Source organism: Neltuma alba, unplaced genomic scaffold (genome assembly GCF_004799145.2).
Source record: "Neltuma alba isolate B1F8T4 unplaced genomic scaffold, ASM479914v2 tig00011086_pilon, whole genome shotgun sequence".
NCBI lineage: Eukaryota > Viridiplantae > Streptophyta > Magnoliopsida > Fabales > Fabaceae > Neltuma > Neltuma alba.
Genome location: NW_021635827.1, coordinates 47,699 through 67,443, shown reverse-complemented (window position 1 = coordinate 67,443; position 19,745 = coordinate 47,699). Strand labels below are relative to the sequence as shown.

General features: G+C 34.5%; 4 protein-coding genes across 6 annotated transcripts; all 4 read right to left on the bottom strand.

The window, feature by feature from the left end:
* Window positions 1-858: 858 nt before the first annotated feature.
* On the bottom strand, window positions 859-2,788 carry LOC114761149 (putative FBD-associated F-box protein At5g56410). The gene is made up of 4 exons (XM_028950476.1): window positions 2,060-2,788; window positions 1,803-1,955; window positions 1,614-1,713; window positions 859-923 (listed from the first exon to the last, which is right to left on the bottom strand). The coding sequence occupies exons 1-4, from the start codon at window positions 2,786-2,788 to the stop codon at window positions 859-861; spliced, it is 1,047 nt and encodes a 348-aa protein (XP_028806309.1).
* A 1,803-nt stretch (window positions 2,789-4,591) lies between these two features.
* LOC114761148 (putative FBD-associated F-box protein At3g50710) lies at window positions 4,592-6,255 on the bottom strand. The gene is made up of 5 exons (XM_028950475.1): window positions 5,990-6,255; window positions 5,516-5,900; window positions 5,258-5,410; window positions 4,921-5,169; window positions 4,592-4,699 (listed from the first exon to the last, which is right to left on the bottom strand). Exons 1-5 carry the CDS (start codon window positions 6,253-6,255, stop codon window positions 4,592-4,594), a joined length of 1,161 nt encoding a protein of 386 aa, XP_028806308.1.
* A 1,705-nt stretch (window positions 6,256-7,960) lies between these two features.
* On the bottom strand, window positions 7,961-17,445 carry LOC114761147 (GDSL esterase/lipase At5g33370-like). Its single transcript, XM_028950474.1, has 8 exons — window positions 17,434-17,445; window positions 15,812-15,879; window positions 15,392-15,441; window positions 9,463-9,639; window positions 9,185-9,312; window positions 8,855-9,097; window positions 8,274-8,526; window positions 7,961-8,196 (listed from the first exon to the last, which is right to left on the bottom strand). Exons 1-8 carry the CDS (start codon window positions 17,443-17,445, stop codon window positions 7,961-7,963), a joined length of 1,167 nt encoding a protein of 388 aa, XP_028806307.1.
* On the bottom strand, window positions 12,124-14,905 carry LOC114761143 (putative F-box/FBD/LRR-repeat protein At4g26350). 3 transcript variants are annotated; one of them, XM_028950470.1, is made up of 4 exons: window positions 14,507-14,905; window positions 13,085-14,101; window positions 12,847-12,987; window positions 12,124-12,758 (listed from the first exon to the last, which is right to left on the bottom strand). In XM_028950470.1, the coding sequence occupies exons 2-4, from the start codon at window positions 13,790-13,792 to the stop codon at window positions 12,387-12,389; spliced, it is 1,221 nt and encodes a 406-aa protein (XP_028806303.1). In that variant the 5' UTR covers window positions 13,793-14,101; window positions 14,507-14,905; the 3' UTR covers window positions 12,124-12,386. The 3 variants fall into 3 exon arrangements, with proteins under 3 accessions (XP_028806303.1, XP_028806301.1, XP_028806302.1); XM_028950468.1 differs by having other exon boundaries at window positions 13,085-14,002; XM_028950469.1 differs by lacking the exon at window positions 14,507-14,905 and having other exon boundaries at window positions 13,085-14,498.
* Window positions 17,446-19,745: the final 2,300 nt, after the last annotated feature.

Genomic DNA, 19,745 nt, shown 5'->3' with positions numbered 1-19,745 from the left:
TATTGATACGAGTCTAGGGGTGGAAACAGGCCAGGCTAGGTCAGGCTTTGCTATTAACAGGCCAGGCCTGTTTTGGAGCCTATTGGCCTGTGGCCTGTTACAGGCTTACTTTTCAGCCTGAGCCTGGCCTGTATAAAGGCCTGGCCTGGCCTGAAACCTGTTAAAAGGCTTGTATTTTTAAAAAATTCAAATTATAATAATTAATTTTTTTAAAAAAAGCTAAGATAAAAAAAACGTACATAATAATTTAATTTTTAGTCTTGTCTTTTATTTAAATTTTAATATCATAAGTACTATTTTAAATCTTAATTATAATTTATAAGAATATTATTGAAAACTAATTGTAATTATATGTTAAAATTTGGAATAAGACTACATTTAAGTACACACAAAAAATTTAAATTAAGACAAATAAATAAAGAGGAAAAAAATACTAATTTTATAATGGATAAAGAGGGTATCATACTTAAATTAACATAATACGTAAGTTAGTTAATTTATCATTCTTGGAACAAAATTTTCTTTCCTATTTTCTTTATTTTTTAAGATTTAAAAATCACATTATTTATTGATATTATTATTTTAAATTATATTTTTATCTTCACTTGTCATCTAAACTTCAAAATCTAAGAAAAGATTAAGCTATTAACTATATATTAAAATTAAAAAAATAAATTAAAAGAGTACATTAACAATAATAGCATTAATTAATTTTTTCATATATTATGATTATAAATTCCTGACAGGCCCAGGCCGGCCTAACAGGCTTACAGGCTTTTTAAAAGCCTAAGCCGGCCTGTTTAACTAAACAGGCCTTCAAACAGGCCTGAGCCTGTCTTTTTTAGGAAACAGGTCAGGTCAGGCCAGGCTAAATGCAGGCCAAGTCATAGGCCTCTGACAGGCCACCTGGCCTGTTTCCACCCCTATACGAGTCATGAAGCGCCAAGAAACACCAACTTAAAAAACTTGTATCTCACAAAGTGAGAAGAAACAACGGAAATGCTTTTGCGCAAAACAATTCAATCCAATCAGTCGTTCACGGTTGACTGAGTTATCACAAATCACTGATTAATCATTCGGTTAATATATAGATCCCTTCAAAATGGGATTTGAGTAATATATCACTGATATAAATGGATTCCGAACAGAAATTGGATTAATGTGTCATTTACATGTATAGCACCAGCACAAGACCGTCCATTGGTTAATGGAGAGAGAACTACAATAGAAGATTTTCTTAAATCCTGTCATATCATATATTATCTTGAATTTTCTTGAAATACACCACAATAATACTTTCTCACAAGTGTCATTGATATAAGATCTAGTTTGTAGTTCAAATATTTGTACCACAAACTAGATCTAACATTAAGGATAAGACCTAGCATTGAGAAGTTAAGAAATCATATATACAAGGGGTTTGTGCATTCGACTGCAACTCTTAGAGCCCGATCCAATGTATGCGGCTAATTTTTGGAAATCCGAGAGCTTATTGGGATAAGGCTCTATTATTTTTGCTGTTCTATGCCCCCTTGGATCATCAACTCTCATCATAGTTAGTGTCCTCAAAACCCTAGCATTCTCATTAAAGAAATCTAATATTTCTAACATACATTCAGGACCTTGGAAGTAACGAATAGTGAACTCCTTCAGATGTAATGAAACACATGGAGGCACATCACGTATTGGTTCAAGAGGGGACGGCGTATCAACCTGACCATATTTAAAAAAATGATAAGTCACAAACCCAATCGAAGAATTATTGCTTGCACTCGTAAATAATTAAATTCAAATTTTCAAACCTCATGATAAAATGGTCTTTCTGAAACCACAAGCTTTTCCAATTTGGGGAAGTTTCGGAGACGGTTCACCATCTTTGTCCATTCACCAGCAACACATTCCAGATGGGTTAAATTGTGAAACATTGGCACATCATCAGTAAATGACCACATATCCTGCTCACCAGAAAGCTAAAAAGCAGACTAAAAATTAGGCAATGGAATCTCATGGGGAAATTGAAAGGAAAAAAATTACTTTATCATGTGTGATAAATTTATACCGGAGTCCAATATAAGCGTAGAAATGTGACATTAGACAAAACTTTCAGTGGGAGTAGACATTGTGGAACTTCTGCAGTGACCATGTGGTTGAGTCCTCCAATGTTAAGCGGAAGGTTAAGGTTTCCATACAGATTTTTTAGTACCAAGTCTTTAAGCAAAGGACATGAAGAAAGAAGCATTTCCAAGCTTCGAACATCGGAAAAATTGACATGCTCCAAATGCAAGACTTCAAGCAAAGGCAAATTAACATGAGAAAGAGTGCCCATCTTTACATCTTTCAGCTTCAAAAACCTAATGTTATTGGCAGTGAAAACAATAGAGGGCAACTGATATGCCCATTCCTTCATATCTATTTCTAGATGTTCAACTTCGCTATTAGTCACAACATTATCAATCCACTTGCTAATCTTGCGGGGGCTAAAATGCTCATTATAGTGAAAATGAGCAAATTCGAGAACAAACTTTTTGACAGATTTCAAATCTACCGATTTGAGCACTTGGTCGGCGAATCGATAAAACCATCTGAGGCTCCGGCAGGTTTGTCGATTAAATTGAAGAGTGGGAAGGGAAAGCCAAAGTCCCCTCCACCTCTTGGACAAGAAGCTTGTGGCAACGGCTTCTTTGATTGGAAGAAAAGAGAGAATATGAATAAGCAATTCGTCTGACAAACCACTGATCCTGTCTTCTGTTCTTCTGTGCTTTTTGGTTTTCGACGCGGATTTCCCCATAAACCTTTAGCTAACCTTTGTGCTGCGCTTCTTTGAATTTAGCTAACCTTTGTGCTGCGCTTCTTCTGAATGTTAAACACTTGTGGTTCGTTGGGCAGGAAAAACAAAAAAAGAAGCTTAGGTGGTGGCTTGATGAGTTATAATTCACGGTGCTAGCCTCTATATACACATATATATTTATATATAAGATGATGGGTCGACATATCTTAGGAAGACAATGAGATAATATCCCTATTTTAATCTCTTCATTATGTGAATCAATCAGATAACATATGATTTGTATTTTCAGGCAAAAAAAAAAAATGATATGTATTTAAACAAATTTAAATCTGTATCATATCTGCGAAATCGAAAAATAAATTAAATCATAAGTTGATTCTTAAGTATGATTTGAATCCAACCATATTTAATTAAATCATATGATTGTGATATCTAGATTATCCTTTTGGCAACTGATATCTAGATTATTCAGATACTATAAATTAAATTCCTTATTTAACATATATCATAGTTAATTATTAAGGTAATCATATTAAATATTCCGATTTCCGAGGAATCGTGGGTGGATTTGAAATCTAACCGTCAACATTTTATCTTTTTTTATGTTCATATATTGTGGAATTCACTGATAACTATTATACTGCCTCTATTTTAAATATAAGATGGGATTTTGGAAAGTAGTATTTCAATATATAAGATATTTTAAATATTTTAAAGGATAGTTAATTTCTTTTTCCTAAAATATCCACGAGTATTTTTTAATTTCAATATATAAGATATTTTAAATATTTTTAAGGATAATTAATTTCTTTTTCCTAAAATATCCACGAGTATTTTTCAAAATAATATTTTCGTTTGCCATGTGATTAGAGTCTAGAGGAGGGTGAAGTTAAGAACGAATATTAAAATCTTAGCTACTACTCTCATCTACAAGATATAAGTCATTGCTAATCCAGGCGGTGATGTGTTAGGTTAACATATTTTTATAATTAATTGGTGTATAATTATTTGAGCATAAAATAATTACACTGAATTACTTGCTAAAATCAATATGTAGCATTTAATAAGTAAGAAGGAATTTCTTTAATTAGCTTTTTTATTTTTTTAGCTTAATAAGAACGATAAAAGCTCTTGTACGATTTGGGCAGAGCCATACAGCTAATTGGCATGCTTTCTATGGCAATTATTTTTAACTCAGAAGCTACTTTAATGTTGAAGCAGATTAAAGTTTGGGGGCAAGCCTCATTAAATTTTTATTTAATTATTGTGTATGTCCCCTGCTGATCCAACCAGTTGAACCATGAGAATCGTCAACTGTTTATCTTTTCAACTTGACATTTGGTTTACTTTTAAAATTGGTCTAAATATAAACCTTGATATTTTTTTGGTTTAATTGGAATTTTCTATTATTCTTTCTAATAACTAATTGACCATAAAATCTGGAAGTGAATTATCATATTTCTTGTTTGAAGTGTAGAGAAAGTTTTCAAGAGACTCTTCTATTTATTTTTTTTATTAGGATTAGCAGTGCTAGTCCTAATCTCATTGTAGACATTGTGAAGGACTTTAGCGTTGGCCACGAGACCTTCTACACACACACCATTAGGAATCGAACCCATTAAGAGATGTTTAATGGTGTATCCACGAGCAATACAAAAGCATATATAGTTATATATTACAAATAACATCACAAGTTACTTTAAAAAAATTAGAAACATACAAGTAGATCCCTACGATAAAAAGTTAGAAATATAAAATCGAGTATCAAGAAATCAAATCATAAATAACAAAGTGGTTGTTTCTTCACCAGACTGCACTCTCAGACCTCCGTTTTGCTGCTAACTTTTGGAGCATTCGGAGCTTCCCTTCATCACCATTGTGAAGGTACTTTAGCGTTGGCCACGAGACCTTCTACACACACACCATTAGGAATCGAACCCATTAAGAGATGTTTAATGGTGTATCCACGAGCAATAAGCAAAAGCATATATAGTTATATATTACAAATTAACATCACAAGTTACTTTAAAAAAATTAGAAACATACAAGTAGATCCCTACGATAAAAAGTTAAGAAATATAAAATCGAGTATCAAGAAATCAAATCATAAATACAAGTGGTTGTTCTTTCACCAGACTGCAACTCTCAGAGCCTCTACGTTTTGCTGCTAACTTTTGGAGCATTCGGAGCTTCCCTTCATCACCATTACCAACACCCTTTATGGTGAGAGTCCTCAAAACCCCAGCATTCTCAGTTATATATTTTAACATTTCTGACTTACTGCCAGGACCTCGCAAGTAAAGAAGAGTGAACTCCTTTAGATGTAATGAAACACATGGAGGCACATCAAGTATTGGTTCAGGAGGGAACGAAGAATCAACCTGACCATACAAAAGAATAAGTCACAAACCTAATAGACGCATACATCATTGCTTGCACTAACTACTAATAAAGTTCTGATTTTCAAACCTTATCATAAAATGGCCATTCTGAAATTACAAGCTTTTCAAGCTTGGGGAAGTTTCGGAAACAATTCACCATCCTAGTCCATTCACCAGCAACACATTCCAGATGGGTTAAATTGTGAAATGTTGGCATATCATCACTAAATGACCACAGATCCTGCATTTCAAAACGCTAAAAAAACAGACTAAAAGTTAGGGAATGGAATCTCAAGGGGAAATTAAAAGAGAAAAATTACTCATCATGTGTGATATATATTCGTACCGGGGTCCAACATAAGCGCAGAAATGAGACATTAGACAAAACTTTCAATGGAAGTAGACATTGTGGAACTTCTGCAGTGACCAAGTGGTTAAGTCTTCCAATGTTAAGTGGACGGTTAAGGTTTCCATATAGAATTTTTAGTACCAAGTCTTTAAGCAAAGGAGATGAAGAAAGAAGCATTTCCAAGCTTCTGTAATCTGGAAAATCAATTTGATCCAGATCTAATATTTCAAGTGAAGGCAAATTAACACGAGAAAGAGTCCCCACCTTTACTTCAGTCAACTTCAATACCCGAATGTTATTGGCAAGGAGAACACTAGAGGGCAACTTATATCCATCTAGGCGTCTCAGATGTAGCTCCAGATGAAGAAGTTCACCTTTGCTACTGATCACAGATCACAGCATTACCACTTGTTAATCTTGTGAGGTTTAAAATGCTCACCAACCATAAAATGTTTACACTGGAAAACAAACTTTTCGACAGATTTCAGATCTACCCGTTTGAGCACTTTGCTCACAAATCGATAGAAGAATGGAAGCGTACCAAAGTATACACGGTTAAGGTCAAGAGTGGGAAGGGAAAGCCAAAGTCGTTTCCATTTCTTGGATAAGAGGCTTGTGGCAACTGCTTCTTTAACTGGAAGAAAAGAGAGAATACGAAGAAGGACTGAGTTTGGCAAACCACTGATCCTGTCTACTTCTTCTCTGCGATTTCTTTTTCTGGATACTGATTTCTCCATAAGAACTAAAGGTTGAAAGAAAAGTGGATAACCACGGTCGAAGTTTAACAGTTACGGATGAGTTTTATATGTACACACACATAAATATAGAAATTAAAGTTAAATGGGTAGAAATATTTTATTATACCGCAATATCCGTCAATGATCAATCATTATCTCTCTATTATCTCAATCAATGAGATCATACATGATTTGAATTCAAACATATTAAATTAAATCTTATGATTTCGATATTTAGATTATTCAGGTAATATTAATTAAAATTTTCGTTTAATTTTTCTTATATTTAATTGGATATATAACCATATTAAATATTCCAAATCTAACCGTTAACATTTTATTTTATTTTTGTGTTCACATTATCTATTACTGCCTCTACTTTAAATATAAGAGGAATTTTGAAAACTTTAATATTTCAATGAGGTATTTTACGGATTTTTAAGGACAATTAATATCTTTTTCCTTAAAATATTCATAAAAGTATTTTGAATGTTGAAAAAGTTATCTATTTAATACATTTATTGATTTGTAGGCTTGGAATATAAGTAACTTATAAATAGAAACAAAGTGGTATTATGTTCTCAAATAGGTCATAAATTCATGATTCTTTTAAAATTTATCCTTATTAATCTTTTTTTATTTTTACACTTGCAAATTATTCACATATTTTTCTATTTCATCTCTCTTTTTTAAACACACATTAATGGGGTATTTAGATTAGCTTTTCAGAAATGATTTTGCAAACTCTAAAATAAGTATGTGAGATAAGTTTTATCTTGACTTATGTAAAAATACCTTTTCAAATGATTTTTGAGATTTCCAAAGACCCCATAATTAAAGAGGTAAAATTTACAAAAGTTATTAATACTCTCCCCGTCCCTTTTTATAAGTAATACTAGAGTCTAGACTAAATCATGTATATAAAAAAGTTAGTTAAAATTAGTTAAAGACAATAAATATATAAAAATTTTAAAAAAATTCTCCAAAATTTTCTTATTTATGAGAGAGAGTATAAGAAAGAGAATAAAAAAATTATTATAATAAAAAAATTATGACAGAAAAAGAATGAATGATGAAAATTAATAAAGAAAGAGAATCTATTATCTAAGAAATGATGTTTTAGAAAATAAAAAAATAAATATATTAACTATTAAAGTAAGTCTTTAATAGAGCAAAATAGAAATTTGCTACAAATATTTAATAGTACTTATAAATATTATTTGTATTTAAGAACAAGAGAAGATAATAGTTGTTGCTTTTAAAAAAAAAGGAAAGGAAAGGATTAATATTTGGCGCTAATTTTTTTTCACAAATGACTTGTAATACAGACCGAAAAATAGAGAAGAGCACACCCTATTTTCTGTGCATAGAAATAGCATGGACGGGAAGTAAAGAAAGCGAGTACAACGCATCTGTGGAGAAATAGCATGGACAATTAAGAAAGCGAGTACAACGCATTTGGAGGCCCAATTAATGCGATAAACGACAAAAAATATTCTTAATTTGTTTGCTGCTCTTGCATTATTGTTGAATTTGCTGTCATCATCATTCAATCACCGTGGATGTATCCGTTGAACCCAACAACAAGTTGTGTCACTATTGATCAGATTTCCATTTCAAAAGAGAAGCAGAATGATTTATTACTGCAAGTGATGGAAACACACAGGAGCAAGACATGCGTAAATAAAAAGACGGCAGAAAATAATCAGGTGGTGAAGGAATCGAGGGCCATGATGGTGCTGAGATTCATGGGATGCATGTACTGGGTGGAGCCTGCCAGAATCTGCTGCACTATAATTCTGTTGGCTTTCTCCGATGGATGGAACGAGTCCCAAAAGGCGTACAGGTCCCTGTTTGGGCACAGGTTTGAAAGCGGCGTGCACAGTCCCACCCCATTGTATGGCCCTTGTCCACAGCATGCTACCTTTGACGTTACGAATCCTGCAGGCAAAGATGCCTACATATTTAGTATTTTAGTGTGTCTCGAATAGGATTGTCAAGAGGATGCGTGTACGTACCATAAGCTTGAGGATCGGTAATGAAGTCCATGTGCATTCTATAAGCATTTGCCGCGACGAAGACGTCGGCACCGACCTCCTGGTTAAGGCCTGAGATCATGTTAACAAGCTGGGGATTAAATAACGATGCTGCTCTCTGGAGTTCCTCGTCGCAATCCCCATTTCTGCTCCTCGTGGCTAATTCTGCAGGAACACATCCCATCGGTCCCGTTCCCGTCACGATCACCCTCCTTCCTCCCAAATCATATAGTCTCTGCCTTGACCAAGTTGCATGCGCAACACAATTCAATTACAGAAGTACAAAAACAACAACTAGTTTTTAAATATCCATTAATTGTGTTTTTGTGTACCATAGAGCGATTAAATGAATGGGTCTCAAACATGTGATCACATTGCATGGACACCACCTTCTAAGTCATGCAAAGGGCATATACATATATATATATATATATATATATATATATATGATCACACACATGGAGACTAATGACATCAGTGGTTAACCATTTGTTTGGCAATTATGTATGCGACAGGAATCTTATACCAAGTAACCAAATAATAAGGGAAAGAATAATACCCACCCTGAGAATTTTGCGGTACTCAGAAATGAGATAGCGAACGTAATCAGGGAGAGAGAACTGGCGAGATCTTGCAGAGTAGGGAACTAAGTAGTAATTGTTGACGAAATCGTTGCCGCCGAGAGTGATGAGCACGAGTGCTCCGTTTACTAGTCTACGGGCTCCTTCTGCGCCAATATGCGCGCCCAGCCTTTCCTGGTAATGTTCAAAAAGCTTCAGTTGCTTGTAGATGTGGATGATGTGCACCTGCCACAAAGACACACACATATATGTTAACCTCACGTCTCTAGAAAGCACATATTTTGGACAATGGACGCAGAATTAATCACTCACAAACTGAAAGCCAGTGTCATTGAGAATCCCAATGCCAGCCGACGCAAAATTCGCACCAACCAGCAGCTTCTCTCCCGTTAGTTGTGGGTTCAAATAGGGGAGAGTAGGCTCTAACCCAAGCTGCTCACCTGCACGATCAACTCGTACATTTTATGCATGCATATGTCAAAACTAAGCATGAACTGAAATTGTTTGTTGTGAAAATATACTAGAATTAATTAAATCTGGCATATTTTCCGCATTTATATGAGGGGATAGAGAGGAGTCATGATATATACTGATTAGGTCGGGGATGTTGAGGCCATTGGAGAAACGTCCTGTGGGTCTGCGAGTTGGGTAGTCAATGCCGTAAGGGGGTGCGTCTGCGCGGGCAGTGGTGGCCAGGTAGTCATTGTTGCCGCTATCCACCAGTGAGTCCCCAAATACAAAGAAAGCCCGCTTTGGCTGTGCACAAACTGATGAACTAGCTGCCACCACCAAGCATGCTATTGCACAATAATAATAACCAAACACCCAACAGCTAGTCATTTGACCTTTTTTTCTATAACAATATAATGGATAGCTCACACTACTAATATTTACTCCTACTTTGCAATCTATTGGCAATGAACGAACGGGTGTGTGGCTTTTTATATATATAGTCTGGGAAGAAGCAACTACGTACCTTTGAATCATAAATGTCTTGCTCTACCACCACTCCAGCTTTAAAGCAGCCGCCGAATCAAGGTGAGAAGCAAGTATCCTCAAAGTAATTGCTCTGCCCAATTCCACATGGTTTCTTTTTCCTCACTCGTTAAATGTTTCATTCTTCGTATCAAAATGTAGGCTACCTTAAGCCCACTCTCACTTATTACTAGCCGTCCTTACAGCCCAGTAATAACACATGGTGTCCATATAGAGTCTTCGCCGCTCGAGAGTCTTAATTATCACAAGCAAATTTATATGGAGAGTACTGTATTTATTTTAAAATTTCCCAACACCTTGCATCTCTATATTTTGCATGCTGCCAAGGGGAGTCCGAAGCACTTGGTATACTTCACTCTTGTGTGTGAGAGTAGGTGAGAAGTTAATATTAGGGATAAGCCCCAAAAGTAGGTGACTTGAAGAGGGTAAATATCAAACTTCAAAACTATGTTCCGGCGAAATTGCTCTTCCAGCTTTGTTGTTTAATTTCAAGCCGATCAACCAGTTCTAAAAGTAGATAATTGCTACGGTGTGGATTTGAGAATGACACCATTGTACCACGCGTATACACCAATCTTCACCCGACTTCAAAAGTCTCGGGATGCTCTTAGTATATACTCCCTCTGCTACATAATGTAAGAAGTTGGCTAACTTTTTTCACATACATACTAGGAAATAAAAGTTTAGTTATTACATATGTCTTAAAATGATGAGTTTTTTTTTAATTTTATCCCTAAAAATGATAAAGTTGTCTTTAATGTTACGTTTTTAGTATCTCCTATCTCTCTCCTTTCTCTACTATATTTAATAGGGGCGAAAATGAAAAAATCACATTAACTACCATCACAATTTTCTCCTAACCAACGCCTTATATTATGGACTGAAGGGAGTATACCTACATCATGCATGCAACATTATAATATTTTGTCTTCTAATCCTAGTTTATTTTGTCTTCACTCAATTCTATGACCTCCTTTGGTATCAAGGATTAAGAATGGGAGGTACGGATTCAAAGACACCACCTCCCACTATGGTATTTATCTATTCCACCTACGTAGGTTTGTCCAATTCCAAGTGACAAACAATCCCTTATACTATACACTCTTTTAATAATAGAGGGAAATACGTGGTAGGTGATTGAGGTAAAAGGGGAATGAGTTAGGGGATCAAAAAAGACTCATTAATTACCCCATAAGTGACTCATATCTAGAAACAAACTTTTTTTTTTTAACAAGTGACCTATAAATAGAAAGAAAGTGGTATAATAGATGGGAAGATTGAAAACTTGAGGAATCTTGTTTTGGTGCTCATTATAGTGATCAGTATCATGATACTCATCAAATATGAACTGTTCAAATTAAATATGGATGACAGAGATTTAATTTTTTTTAATTTTTTTTAAGAACTTCTTTTAATAGATACATGATCCAAAAATATAACTAAGTTTTTAAAAAAATAATTTTTAAAACATGATGGATCCAATTATTTGGGAAAAGGGACTGTTGCATGGTCATAAATACAGAGGGACAGACCAAGTGGCTCGAGATTTCGCAAGGCATGTGAGCAGAGTAAATGAGGTGGATGAATTTGAACGGCTACTAGTACTAGCTACTAGAGTACCACACTACTAGCCGGATATAATTCAATAATCTCTTTGCCGCAAATGATCATTAATTCACCTTTAACAGACTCCAATTAAAAGGGAGCTGCAAGAAAACTAAGGGCCCTTCCGGTCAACAGAAAGTGAACCAAACGAATGGAAAGGGAAAGGAAAGAAGTGGCGTTTGGTACGTAAAGATAGTTCGACGGGACAACTTGGATTTGGATGGATATAATGAGATGACAGAAAAGAAGAGTGGCTTAAATTGTCCTATCAATTTAAATCATGCCACATTAGCCCTCAGTGATCAATCATAATCTCTCTATTATCTCAAACCCAAAGGTCAATCTTATCATGGGACACATCAAAATACTCACACTTTAACCCCAAAATTTTTTTTTGAAATACTTCAGATCAAGTTCGGTCATTTGTTCCTTAGCCTCCTCTTTGTTTTTGGAACAAAGGTAGAAGTGAACGTTTCAGTTGAAGCTCTCGCTCTGTAGAATAGCAATTCTACATACAGGTTCAATGATGGGTTATGACTCTTCGTCACGTCAATAAAATGCTTGCGCGCACAAATATTTTTCAAGTGATGTGCCATCATCTTCATGTGGCACCATTTCAGAAACAAGATGGAGCTGAAGGGATTCACATGTGCACAAGATTATACTATTTGTGATGATTCATCCAACACTGAATCTTGGGAATTAAACAAGTCTACGGGCCTTCAAATACTTCCAAATGAAATGGATATAATAGTGTGAACATTAAGGGGAAAAAAGTCCAGCATTAAAGGAACCAAATACAAGAAGTTTGCAGGGTCGTTACATATAATATCTGATGCACCAAATGATCTTAAACTTTCAGAAGTATGTAACGAAGTTCACGACCCTTCTCCAAACTTCTAATTTCAATAACTCAAGTTGGAGGAACTGATGGCTTCCTAATTTTCAAGAATTTTCTCATCGCCTCCTCAGTATTTTCCCCAAATATATCATAAATAAGTCTACAATTTGAAGAGCATCTGGTGTATGACGATAACTCTTTGAGCATTTCAAAGTCTTTCCTTTCACATGTGCCAGCGCTCCCAACAATGACAGTCCTCAACACTGTTGCATTCTCCATTATAAATTTTACAATTTCAAATTCAAGTTTGGAGCCTTTGAAGCCAAAAATAGCACACTCCTTCAGGTGAGATGAAACACATGGAGGAACATTAGGTGTTGAAAATTCCATCAAACATTCGTCATCTGAATCATAATCACCATCATCTGAATCATAATCACCATACTGACCACACAAATGCATACAGGTCTTAGAAACTGAATAAAGAGAATGCATTCTGCATATAAATCAAACCATTGTTTTTGTCCCAAACCTTATGAATTATAAAACTTTGAAGCTTGGGGAAGCCTTGGAGCAAGCTCACTATGCTCCAACTGATATAAGAGAATTCCTCAATTTGTAGCTGGATTAAATTCTGAAATGTTGGAATATCAGAAGGATATCCTATATCTTCCTGCACAAGGAATGAGCAAGCCAATTTAAAAACAAACGGTATATGAACTCTAAGAACAACAAAAAGTATAAACATGCTCATCGCAGGGCCTTCATACCTGACATAAGCTAAGAAATTGAACATTAGAAAAAGCTTCTATTGGGAATCCAAATAGTGGAATATCTGCGAGTAACAAATGATTAAACCTCGCAATGTCGTGCCCTGAATGCTCATAAGGTATTAACAAAAGATTTAGCACCAATTCTTCAAGACGAAAACAATTAGAAAGAAGCCTTCCCACACATTCAAAATTTGAAAATCGAACCTCCTTCAAATGCAAGACTTTAAGTGAAGGCAGATTAACTGTAGAAATATTACTCAAACTCAACCTAGTCAACTTTAAGACACTAATGGTATTGCAGATGAAAATGCTAGAGGGCAACCTAATAAAATCTCTTGGAAAATATAGCTCTAGATGCCTTAATTTGTAACTGACCAATGCGTTAACCCAAATGTTAACCTTAACAGTGGGCACAGGGAAACGCTTACACTTGAGAACAAACATTTGAACAGAATTCAAATGAACTAAGAGGAGAGCTGCATCTACAAATTGAAGGAAGAATTCAAGACTATGAAAATTAGTGTCGTCAAATTCAAGTTTGGGAATGGAGCGCCAGAGTGGTCTCCACCTCTTGGACAAGAGGCTCGTAGCAACAGCATCTCTGGTGTGAAGAAAAGAGAGAATATGAAGAAGCAATGAGTCTGGCAAACTACTGATCCTCTCTCTCATTTCTACTTTTGTTCTGTTCCTTTTGTTTGTGGACATACCAACGATGAACAAGAAGGGGTATGAGCAAAACGAATGACTGCTATAGATGGCTGAAGATGTGTTTATAGAAGTTCAAAAATGAAGCCTCATGTTTTCCTAATCTCCACTAATCGACTCTGTCCATTTCCCTTGACTTAGGCTAGAAGACGCCCTTCTCTATTTCTCAGCAATCAGCTTCTTGTATTGCCCTGCATTAACGCCATTTTGCTGCAAAACAGAGGTGTGATGTTATAAGATCAAACAAATCGTCCCCATCATTCCTGTTCGTGCTCAATTAAGTCTTCACCTGGAAGAATATTTCACAGCCTGGGACCAAATATCATGCAATTGATACTAAATTGACAAAAATGGAAAAGCTGAAAGGTAGAGAAGATCAGATCAAAAGTGCCCACAAGACCACAAATTAAAAGAAGCGAAAATGTCAGATAGATTATTCATAATAAACGTGACCCCTTTAACCAAACTAAAGACTCTACCTTATCGGAGAAACCTGGAAGGTTATCATGGTGGCGATGAGTTTCAAAATATTTCTTCAAAACCCTAATGTCAAGCTAAATTTAAACTGTTCTCAAGCATTTTGCAGAAAATGAGACAAAAAATGCAAATCGTTTGAACCAGTAAAGGGTGAACTTAATTTGTGAAGAAAAGGAGACATTTAAAGCATTTTAAAGAAAAAAAAATCAGTGGGTATATGGAAGAGTGGAACCTTACCTCTCTTCTGCAGACGGCGATGGGCATCTGAGCGACGGTGGGCAGCAGCGAAAAGGACGACGGGGGGCGACGGTGACGAAGACTTAAACAGTTAAACGAGCACGATCGGCAACGGGGGAATGACGAGCCGATGAGGAGGACAATTTTTTCGAGTTTTGCAGCAAAAGAATACAACTATAATCCACGAGAAGCGAGAAGCAGAAAACGGCGTCGTGATGTGAAGATCACTATCGATCAGATCCGTGATCTAATTGTTGATGACTGGGATGTGAAGATTTGCCATACCCATAGGACTACTCTTCAATATGTTGATTATCTCGCTAGCGAAGATCAAAGAGACAGTTAGGATGCCATTTTGGTCACTGAAGTTTCTGCGGATGCATGGGGCGTTTCCTGGTGGATAGAGCCAATTGTGCCTAGTCTTTCCTGGGCCAGTCTGTTCACTGTTGTTTCCAAGCTTCGGCTTGCCCTTTGTCTACAAAAAAAAACAAAACAAAACGGCGTCGTTGCTGGCATATTGACGAACTGTAGTCTTGTTTATCGATGTTCTATTATTTTTGGGCTATGTTCATTAATGTTCTGATATGTACGCCTAGAGTAGAGGGAAAAAGTAAAAATTTTATTACAAATTACTACGTCCTTAATATAAAAATTAATTTAACTTGTAATTTGATCCTAAATAACATACCATTATCTATTATGTTTTTCATATTTATTCATTTTTTTCAAAATAGTCTTTATAGTAGTTATATATATTAAAGATTTCATCAAATAATAGTTCTAACTAATACATATGATTAATAAGGATATTCTAGAAAAAACAAAACCTATTTATTGCAAATAACTAACTTATTAAATTTTCTTAATCTATTTAAATCAGTTAACTAATTTTTATAACAAGGACCAGAGATAGTATCACGAAACTTACAAAATGGCTGCTTTGAAATTACAAACTTTTCAAGGTTGGGGAAGTTTCAGAAATACTACTCTGTTCCTTATTATAATATCTGATTTTTGAATGGGTTTGTCCTTTTTTATAAGATCCTTTTTTAGTTTGTCTGAGCATTTAATATATTATTACCTATTTTATCCCTAATTTTATATATTCTCTTTCTTTATTTATCTCACTATTACTCTCTCACATTTACCCATTTATATATAGGGGTATATTTGAAAAAAAATTGGATTTGTTACATATTAATTGCTTTTAATTAATTTTAACTGTTTTTTTAAACCGCACAATTTAATTAAAAGAATCTTATAACAAGGGACGAAGAGAGTAGTTTATAATCCTAGTACATTCACCCAGCAACACAATCCAGATTGGTTATATTTTGAAACACTTGACTATCATCACTATATGACCACAAATCCTGCATGTCAAAACGCTAAAACCACAATGAAAATTAGGGATTGAAATCTCATGAGTGAAAATAAAAAGAGAACAATTACTTAATACTCCTACAGTCCTAAATATAAGACCAATTTTAGAGTATAATTTACATTATAAAATAAATCTTATATTTAAGACTGAAGGAGTATATTATTGGTACAGGGTTCCAAAATAAGCATAGAAATGTAACATTAGACAAAACTTTAAATGGAAGTAGTGGAACTTCTACACTAACTAGACGGTTAGGTCCTTCAATGTCAAGTACGGGCTTGTTTGGATTAATATTGCAAAAGTACTTATATAAGTACTTTCACATACTTATCTTGTATTTCGTAAATTACATTTCAAAAGCTACTTATAAATCATTCCAAACAAGCTCGTAGTCAAATTTCTCACACAAAGTTTTTAGTACCAAGTCTTTAAGTGAAGGACATCCAGGAAGAAGCATTTCGAAGCTTGTATCATCTGAAAAATCAATGTGATCCCAATGTAATGCTTGAAGTGAAGACAAATTAAAATGAGAAAGAGTACCCACCGTTATTTCCATGAACTTCAAAACCCTATAGAGGGCAACTTATATGCATGTAGCCGACTCAGATTTAGCTCCAGATGAATGAAGATGATGTTTAACTTCGCTACTAATCACAGCACTAATCCACTTGCTAATCTTACAGCGTCTGATATGCTCGCCAAACATAACACATTTACACTTAAACTTTTTGGCATATTTCAAATCTACCAATTTGAGCACTTTGTTCACAAATTGATAGAAGAATGGAAGTCTCTCAAGGTATCGTCGGTTAAGAGTGGGAAGAAAAAGGCCAAAGTGGTTTCCATCTCTTGGATAAGAGGCTTGTGGCGATTGCTTCATTAGCGGGAAGAAAAGAGAGAATATGAAGAAGCACTGAGTTTGGCAAAATGCCAACCAAAACGCTCAAGCGTAATGCATAGCTTTATACTACTTCTGTTTTTTAATATAAGAACTAGTTGATTAATTTGAGTAAATTAAAAAAATTAATTAAGTTAGTTATTTGTAATAAATAGATGTTATATTTCCTAAAATACACTTTCATAATAAGTAGATATTATCTTTTATAAAATATACTTTTGTAATAAATAGATGTTATCTTTCCTAAAATACACTTACTAATGATGTGTATTTATTAGAACTACCAACATTTAACATGTACAACTACTACAAGGACTATTTCGAAAGAAATGTGTAAATATAAAAAGACAAAGAGGGTTGAGGTGTAACATCACCACTTACTAACCAGAACTAACCATGATAGAAAAGATTAAAACTAGTAAACATTCCCTATCATGGTTATTTAAGAGCAACCACATTATTAAAGGGCTAACCATGATAGAAAAACATTCGACCTTAATTAAGACTATCATGGTTAGAAAAAGAATAACCTATATTTGTAATCATGGCAAACATGGTTATAAAACAATACGCCTTTGAATGATAAATTATAATAGCAGTTTAGACTTGACTATCTTAGTCAACACTAGCAACAACTAAACTTGCCAAAATTGCCATTATCGCATCGTGGATCCACAGTAATTCAATCACATGCAATCTAAGGGCCTCAGGCCCACTACCAGCACCCTAGTCCAATGTCCAAACAAAATAAACCAAAGATAGAAAGTATAATACGTCCACTAAGTCAAACGACATGAAAATATAAGGAGGTAAAATAAGTTACAAATGAATGCAGTCCTGATGCGTGGCAATATACGAAAAGATTACATAAAACAAGGTCCAGAAGCTCTACACTGTCAGCTACAGCTATTGAGCCTCAAGAGTCTTCCCTGAAGGTCCCGCTAACGTATTGTTTCCTGAAAATGGTAAAGCAACAGGAGTGAAACAACGTCTCAGTAACTAAATCCCTACCTATCCCACACTCTAGCATGGGCTGGCGGGGTGTCAGGTGGGATACACAGAGTTAATAATAGTTGATAAACATTTATTTAACATTTAAACTCACAATAATCATACAAGACAAATATTTCCACCAGTCTCATGCAATGGATACATTTCAAAAGAGATAACATACTTGTCATTTATTTAAAAGATATAAATATCAATGAATATCTCATGTCATATGCAATTCCTGAACCCAACTCCAACCTTATATCCTCCTTATTTCTGCCGACTGGACCCATGGGCTAAGTTCTTTCCATTTGACTAGCAACTCTGACAAGCTCACCACACGAATGATGTGGACCGGCCAAAGACCACAGAGCACTCGGTTGACCATGGATCCCCCCTTGAAGAACTTGTGGGGTGTCGCAGTCCCCCGAAGAACTAGTGGGACAATAATAATAGCCAACCATAGAGCTCCGTATGGAGGCTAATACCATGTGGCAAGTATATGAATCTCAACAACTCCAATTATCTCCTTTCCCCACCCAAAATAGATGCACCGGGTTCAAAATGACACATTTATATGCATAATCAACAAAATTTCATAATAACACATCATAATCATGATCACCAATTTTTTGCAATACAAACTATGTCAATCCTTTTTAAAATAGCATCCCACAAGACAGTTCATACAAAACGTAATATGCTTTTATAGAATTAGTTGTAAAGCCGCTCACCAACTTCATACTAGAACATGCAACAGATAGAAATTTAGTTACCTAGTCTTCTAGCTATCAGTCAACTACAACCAGAGTCCAACCTCGAAAATGCCACAATAGAGTTTATATCTAATAACTTGTAACTCGGAGATCAAAAGGGTGATCCAACCGTTGAAATTAATGATTTGGATGTCCCAAATGGACTGACCAAATTTCAATCCGATCCAACGGTTAATAAAATCAAAACTAGCACTTTTCTGAGACTACCTCAGTTATGTGCGAAAATTATTTACTTACTCCAAGCTCCACTCACTAGCTCCTATATATAGGCTCCTCAAACTCCTTCACTCTAAAAATTAGTCAATGTGGGACTTCTATACCATGGTTTAATTTTCTAGAATATCATCCACACATACACACAATCACATACAAAAACATTATTAAAATAATAATAATAATTTGCCTATATCTAACTTCTCTTTTTTTTTTAAACTTAATATTAAAATATATTTATCTATAAATTTAATTAAATACTAGATAAAAATAAGGATGTTACATGAGGTCTCATATTTAGAACCAAATTAATATAAAACTTATTCTTATATTAAGAATTGCAGGTAGTGTGTGTGTGTATATATATATATATAGAAATGGCAGGCTAGAAATATTTTGAGAAGCCAAAATATCTATAGTTTATGAATTTAAGATATATATACATACATATATATATATATATATATCACATTATCGTCAATTGATTTATCATACTGTATCCGGTATCTCAATCAATGGGATAATATATGGTTTGAATTCAAACATATTAAATTAAATATGATTTTGATACATTATTTGGATAAAAAAATTAAAAGAGAATCTTAATTAAATCCAATAAAAATATCAAAATATATCCAATTAAGACCTGCACTTTTTCCTATAATGAGGTCAGGAGTCTTTATTCGGGGATTTTTTTAAAATATTATTAAAAGGATACAATGCCTTTTAAGTCAACAAATTGCACTACAAAAAAAACAGGAGCTTAGTTATGAAATTTAGCAACCGCCTCACAAATTCCATTACTAAAATTAGTAATAAAATTTAATGATGAAAAATTTCTATGACTAAATTAGTGACAGATTAATAACAGAATTTTATTTCGTCACTAGATTTGTGATGAAGTTTTATTACATCACTAAATTAGTGACTAATTAGTGATAAAATTTTATTCCTTCACTAAATTTTGTCACAAATCCT